At 39.2% G+C, this 7,441-nt stretch overlaps 1 protein-coding gene across 11 annotated transcripts; it reads left to right on the forward strand.

Annotated features, from left to right (window-relative positions):
• The first annotated feature begins 521 nt into the window (after positions 1 to 521).
• On the forward strand, positions 522 to 5,646 carry LOC122068249 (pentatricopeptide repeat-containing protein At4g04370-like). Of its 11 annotated transcripts, none has more exons than XM_042632127.1 (5): positions 522 to 882; positions 995 to 1,067; positions 1,144 to 3,254; positions 4,723 to 4,830; positions 5,349 to 5,646. In XM_042632127.1, the coding sequence occupies exons 3-4, from the start codon at positions 1,179 to 1,181 to the stop codon at positions 4,735 to 4,737; spliced, it is 2,091 nt and encodes a 696-aa protein (XP_042488061.1). In that variant the 5' UTR covers positions 522 to 882; positions 995 to 1,067; positions 1,144 to 1,178; the 3' UTR covers positions 4,738 to 4,830; positions 5,349 to 5,646. The 11 variants fall into 11 exon arrangements, with proteins under 11 accessions (XP_042488061.1, XP_042488056.1, XP_042488057.1 ...); XM_042632122.1 differs by having other exon boundaries at positions 523 to 882; positions 1,144 to 4,460; positions 4,920 to 5,646; XM_042632123.1 differs by having other exon boundaries at positions 523 to 882; positions 1,144 to 4,447; positions 4,920 to 5,646.
• Positions 5,647 to 7,441: the final 1,795 nt, after the last annotated feature.

Genomic DNA, 7,441 nt, shown 5'->3' on the forward strand with positions numbered 1-7,441 from the left:
TTCTATCAGCAATTATGCCACTTGTGATTGGGCGTATTGCAAAGCGTTATGCAATGCAGTGTTCATCAATTTATTTTGCTTAGCTAATACTTCATGCAACTTAAGTCCTACTCTTTCTCATCTGCTACTTTCTACATCATGATCATGAGAACCCGATGACTGAGAGAGAGAGAGAGAGGCAATACCTTTCTCAACATACATTCTTTTTTATAAGATAAAATTCTGATTTAATGTTTTTAACACTGCACAACAAGCCCCCCTTATGCCCTTTCACATGGGGCAATGAATGATCACCTCTCCCCTCCCATTGGATGCCTGTGCAGTGCTTCCATTGACCCCTTAGCTGGCGGAAGGTCATGCAGCCTAATAGCAAACTCCTTTCTTTGCAAATATCATCATTATGTTTTGTCTTACTATAGGGACAACTTACGAAGTTATGAACTTATAAGTTGCAACATTCCCTTCTTTTAAATATTCTTTGTTTTATTTTCAAAAGCTATTTAATATAGTATTTAATGAAGAAATAAAAAAAGGTTCAAAAAATTGAAAAGTTATTTAATGCAACATTTGATCTAAATTTGATGTGAAATGATAAGATTTACGCTTGAAAGGTAGTGGAACCCTTGTGCCTATGCACAAAGGCCTGTCTAGAAATTTTTAGGAGCCCTCACACAAGAAAGTTGTTTGTAGGATTTCTTCAATGGTGAGCTGAGTTGAGTAGGGGTGGGGGAAGGAGAAAGAGGATGGGATCGAGGGTAAGGAGCAATGGTGATGGGCACAGACGATTAGGGACGATGGGGCTATGGGACAGAGGGGTAACGTAGAGCTTTTGAAATCCCAAGGGAGAAGGAGTAGCAGAACTTTGCTTGCCGCCAAAGAAATGTAATTTTCAAGGGTATTTTTAAAATACTTTAACATGACAGAATATTTGTAAACCTGAGGGAAAAGATGAATTATTTTATTTATTTATTTATTTATTTATTTCTGTTAACAGGAGTCAGGAGACTCAGGACCTGAGTAGCAGTCAATTTTTTTCCAAGAAATTGTATGGGACAGAGTAATACATGGTGAGTATAGGGAAGTGATAGTAATTGCCCTTCTATTTTAGCCTTACGTAATGCTCTTAACCTTTTTCTCGCGCAGATTTGTCCTTGATTAAGTAGAGACTAAGAGATACCATGAACAATATCTTGGGCACTCTCAAAAAACCAAGGCTAATCAGTTCCCTCAACACCACCAAGTCATCTAACGAACTCATCAACCGCCTGTCAGCTTCAGGTGCTCATAGAGAGGTCCTTCACGTCTACTCTTGCATGCTGAGGGACGACACTCTTCCTGACGCCCACACCTTTCCCAGTTTGCTAAAAGCTTGCACCTCTATTGGTTTACCTTCACATGGCCTCTCAATTCACCAACGCATCATCGTTGATGGCTACTCGTCTGACGCCTACATTGCCACTTCTCTCATCAACATGTATGCGAAATTTGGGAAGACCCATGTTGCATGTCAAATCTTCGATACAATGCCTGAGAGAAGTCTCGTCCCCTGGACTGCTATCATCGGCTGCCATTCACGTGCCGGCCAAGTAGATATGGCTTTCTCTGTGTATAATCAGATGAGGCAAGAAGAAATTCAACCCAATTCTGTTACTCTGTTGGGCTTGCTCTTTGGAATTTCACAGCTTATCCAATTGCTATGCGTCCATGCTTTGGTGGTTCGATTGGGTTTCGAATCTGAAATTTTGGTGATGAATTCTTTGTTGAATGTGTACGGTAGATGTGGGAGGGTGGACATGGCACGTCATTTGTTCGATTCGGTGCATCAAAGAGACATTGTTTCCTGGAATTCTCTCCTTTCGGGTTACTCCAAAAATGAGAACGTAATGGAGTCTTTGGAGCTTTTGAATAGGATGAGGATCAATAGAGCAGAACCAGACCAGCAGACATTTGGGTTTGTGGTGTCTGCGATTGCGAATCAAAGCCAACTTCAATTGGGACAATCCGTCCACGGGCAGATTGTCAAGGCTGGTTTTGGATTCGATGGACATGTGGAAACAACTCTTGTGGTCATGTACTTGAAATGTGGAAATGTTCAGAATGCTTTACTGATGTTTAATGAGATCGAAGATAAGGATGTGATCTCATGGACAGCCATGATCTCGGGTCTGGTACAAAATGATAGAGCTGACGAGGCTCTTAACATATTCCATTCGATGCTAAAGTCAGGAGGGATGCCCTCTACTGCAACCATAGCTAGTGCTCTCGCTGCTTGTGCACAGTTGGGTTCCTCTTCTCTGGGAACTTCCATCCATGGGTACATCATCAGGCAGAAAATTAAAGTAGACACTGCTGCTGAGAACTCGCTTCTTACCATGTACGCTAAGTGTGGTCATCTAGAACAGAGTTGGGCAGTGTTTGATAGGATAGAAGACAGAGATGTTGTTTCATGGAATGCAATAGTTGCTGGTTATGCTCAGAATGGTAATTTGGACAAGGCCTTGTGCCTCTTCAATGAAATGAGGGAGGCCTGCCAAAGACCTGATCCTATTACGGTTGTCTCCCTTCTCCAAGCTTGTGCCTCTATTGGGGCACTCCATCAAGGAAAGTGGATCCACAATTTTGTGATTAGAAATGGAGTTGGTCCTTCCATCTCAATTGACACTGCTTTGATTGATGTGTATTCAAAATGTGGTGACATCAACGCCGCTCAAAGGTGTTTTGATGATATGCCGGAGCATGACTTGGTTTCATGGAGTACAATGATTGCAGGATATGGTAGCCATGGAAAGGGAGAGACAGCTTTGAGGATGTACTCAGAATTTCTGGGAACCGGGATTGAACCTAATCATGTGATTTTCCTTGCTGTCCTCTCTGCATGTAGTCACTCTGGACTTGTTTCTCAGGGTTTGAGTGTTTTCCAGTCTATGACACAAGATTTTGGGATTGAACCAAAGCTGGAGCACCGGGCCTGCATTGTTGATCTCCTCACCCGAGCTGGAAGGGTTGTAGAGGCATATAACTTCGTCAAAAAGATGTTCTCACAACCCAGTGCTGATGTTCTTGGAATACTGCTTAATGCTTGTCGTACCCATAGAAATGCAGCTCTTGCAGATGTTGTTGCCAGGGAAATTATCATGTTGAAGCCCACCAATGCCAGCAATTATGTCCAGTTGGCACAAAGCTATGCTTCAAGGAGCAAATGGGATGGCATGGGAGAAGTGCGGATGCAGATGAAATCCTTGGGCTTGAAAAAGGTGCCCGGTTGGAGTTCTATCGAACTACACGGAACAATTGCAACATTTTTTGTAGATCAAAGTTCACATACTCAATATGAAAAGTTAATGTTAGTGTTGAACATCCTTGGCATGGAAATGAAACATGAACTCTAGCATCCATACCTAGTTTCTGTTAGAAATACCCAGAAAAATGGAGCAAAAATAAGCAAAAACCAGGCGGCGAGATAATGATCGGATCCTTAAGAGTTTAGTAGACTGCAAGGGGTGATGGTCATACCAGCCCAAAACAAGTGAAAACTGTTAACTGATCAGTGCAACCTAACTTGATAAATTGATTCTTGAATGTACCACATGGTGTGATGCTTTTGAGATGAAACTTACACTAGTACTAGAGGCTTATTTTGGCAATTTGTACAGAAGAGTTTTGCCACCATCAGGGAGAACTTCACAAAGATTGTGGTCTAACAGGTCAACATGGGAACCAAATGCAAAATCTTCATGGTTCCTTTATTCTTGTCGTTCTTTTTGTTCCCTTTGGTCTTCTCTGCTTGTTTGGATGTATTGGTTAGGATTGGACTGAAGAAAAGAGCATTAGATCAAAATAGCTAGCTTGCTGCCTGACTTGAGTCTGAAGAATGGGAGTCTTTAAGGGCTTCTGTCCGGAAATATCACCTCCGTGGTAACCTTGGCGACTATGAGGATACTGACATAGTTGCACTAAAAAATTACGTGGATTCCCAGTACTTCGGCAAGATTGTGATTGGGTCTCACCCTAAAAAATTCACTGTGATATTTGACACTGGTAGTTCAGATTTGTGGGTGTCCTCTGCCAAGTGCTACTTTTCGGTGAGTTTTAATTTTCTCTATGTTATAAATTAAAACACATATTATGAAAAAAAATTGGTCTTCTCCCTCACAGGGAAACCAGCTGCGATCCAATATGGGACTGGAGATATTTCTGGTTTCTTCAACCTAGACAATGCCAAGGTTGGTGACTTAGTGGTCAAAGATCAGATAAGCTCCAAGTTTTCATACAATGCCCAAGCTAATAGCTTCTTAAATCTTTGTCAGCTCTGGTATATCTTACATGTGATTCTTTCCCAGGATTTATTGACACAAGTAGAGAGCCAAGTACCACATTTCTGGTAGCCAAGTTTGATGACATACTTGGACTTGGATTTAAAGAGATCTCTGTTGGGAGTGCTGTCCCTGTATGGTAGTCTGGTGTTGTCTTTGCTATCTAATGTGTTTATACTTGACAAAAGAGTGCATCAATAATAATTTGTTAACGTCTCTATGGAATGCAGTTCTTTTGTGGTTTATATGTCATCTTTGAAAATTATTTTTTGTACTTAATTATCACTTATGTTGCTGGTTTTCTCCTTTTTTCCTTTTTTATACTACCTAATTAATTCCTAATTGTTTAATTAGGTGAATATCTTTTGGCATTATCAATTTTGAGCTTACAATCCTACAAATGGTTTAGGTACAACACTGTTGATCAAGAGGAAGGCTATTCTGTTTGGAGGGGTTGATCCTAACCATTATAAGTGTGAACATACATGTGCCTGTGACTCAGAAAGGCCATTGGCAGGTAGGTTTCCCCTCTATGTCAAGCACTATAATTTACATATTTTTTCCTCGCAATTTTCCTAATCAATTATTTGTTAATTCCCTCGTCAGTTTGACATGGGCGATGTCATTATTGACGGCAAGTCAACAAGTAATCATAAACTCCCATTTGCCTTCGTGTACAGTGAACATGGAATTCTGTAATTTATGGAAAGTCTAGTAGAATATCATATCAATTGTAGGTACTTATAATGTATGCGTGCAAACCGCGGAAATGGACTTAAATCCTTTGGTCTTCCCTTGTTTCTGCCTTAATCTACAGACCTTCTGTTATGTTAAAGTACATGGTGAGAGGATGAAGTTTGTCTTTCAGGTCATCTTGAATGGTGTTTAATTAAAAGAAATAGTGATGTGGTACAAGATCATCTAACTGGGTAGTGAATTGTTGGTTATGAGCTAACTGCAATGTTCTCCATGTGAAATGTATAGCATGTAAAGCTTCAAGTCTAGGTGCTTACATTTTCTTGCTTTGGTTATCAGTATTTCCTCAAAGTTCGTGAGGGAGCTGCAGCCCAGTGCATTATTGGATTTACAGCCTTGGACGTGCCACCGCCCCATGGTCCTCTCTGGTACTTTATCCGCAATCACTTCTCTTTAATCCTCTCTCTTGAACGATTCGTGCATTGGTTGAACTGAATAAGTTGCAGGCAGCAAAGTACTGTAATAAGTTGATATTACATTACTTAACTAATGATGAAACTGAATGCATTATATGCAGTGAAGGATACTTCTTTTCTGTATCTTACTATTTGGGATGTCAACCGAACCAGATTTGGCATGATTATAGGATTTGGGCCATTAGCCTAAAACCAAAAAAATCATATTTTGAGATATGGGCCTTTAGCCCGTCAATAAATCCTTTGAGAAATTTATAGGCCTAGATAGTGAGCCCATTAAAAAATATCCAATAAGAGAATTAGTTGACACGATTATAGATCGAAACAGCATGGACATTGGCCCAAATGCATTGATTCTTTGTAAGTCTATATGTGACTTGTGAGTAAAAATGTAAATGGATCAAATACAGATCAAATATGCATCGAGTGTGATCGGATTCGAATATCCCTTAATTGGATAAGAATGCAAATTGAGTCCATATTTTTTATTGTCTATTTACATCCTTGACATGGGTAACTCGGATCTTTCTTCCCCACCCCTCTATGGATATGACTCCCTCTTGATCCATGTCTCTCAATTATCTTATAGCTCCTTTTATCATTCTTTAAAATTTATTGAATCTTCAAGAACCCTCAAGACCGTTAGTTGCTTAAATTTTAATTATTATTAGTTGAATATTTATTCAAATCGGTTAAATTACGAACCAGACTATTCGAATTTGGATCCAAATAGACTTAGACTGGATAAATGTTGAAAATGCAACTTGAATCTAGATTTTCAACCATCGGTTACATCGCTTAAACATAGATTCATCTGGACGTACATATGAGGATCCAACACCTGTCCCTCTTGCTTCCATACCTACCCATGGTTTTAGAGCATGGTATCGGAATGGATATCAGTCATCCCCAAAACTATTACAATATCATAATGGATCGGTATTGGATCACTCGTATCAGACAAAAACACCCCCTACCCTATCTTAAAAAAATGAATTTTTGACTTTTTTTTACTCTTGGTCCATACCGTTCAATCGATACACTATTGACCAAGTATTGAAATCAGACATTTGCCAAATTGATATTGATAGCCTAATACGAGCTATGCCATGCCAATACTTAGAAGTTCGAACCATATATATACTGCTCTTAACCCTATAACCAACAGGATATGGGATAAGTGTTGAATCATCACATGTATGATGTCTAGGTCAATGTACGTGTGTAGATGATCCATACTATTATTCTTTACTATTCATCCAAAAGTGTAAAAAAAAGGTTGAGAGAAAGGTTCAACTACTTGACTAAGCATCTAACATTTGTCCCTTTTAGTTCCAAATTTATTTTCATTTATATCTCTTCTCATCTTGTAATGATAGAAAATAAAACATAAGTTAGATGCTGATTTGTAAATAAAATAAAATAAAAATAGAAGTTGATTCTCCTAAGAGTAGTTCTAGGACACGTGATTGTGTCATCGTGTGGCGTGTGGAATTAACTATAATCCAGTTTGAGTACTTTGAGTAGGACACGAAATGAGTCAGTTAAAAGTTATAATGGAAGGACGTCAAGCCCAATGCTATTGAGTGCAGATAAAGTAAACATCCTCCGGTAATCTAGGCCCTTCAAATGGTCCCCTATTATCTCCAATCTAAATCTCGAAGTGAATCCAACGGTAATCAATAGAAGCATCAAATTTTCATCAGACCGAGTGTTACACAACATACTTCCTATTTTTAGTAACATTTTATCTTGATAGTGTGGGCGATAATGAAAGGAGTATCTTTCTATTAATCGGCAAGAGGAAATTTCTAGTGTATCACCGGACTTCTATACAGATTTGCTTTGATTTGTCCAAAAAGTTCCTGGACGATTGATTTAGGATTTCTAGTTTCCTTAGGAATCTGAAATCATGGGAGCATTTAATTCGATATCTCTCGAGTCACAAAATCGAAA

The sequence above is a fragment of the Macadamia integrifolia genome, unplaced genomic scaffold (assembly GCF_013358625.1).
Source record: "Macadamia integrifolia cultivar HAES 741 unplaced genomic scaffold, SCU_Mint_v3 scaffold3630, whole genome shotgun sequence".
NCBI lineage: Eukaryota > Viridiplantae > Streptophyta > Magnoliopsida > Proteales > Proteaceae > Macadamia > Macadamia integrifolia.

Coding starts and splice junctions, on each gene's coding strand:
- LOC122068249 (XM_042632119.1), top strand. CDS start 1,179: ATGAACAATATCTTGGGCACTCTCAAAAAACCAAGGCTAATCAGTTCC.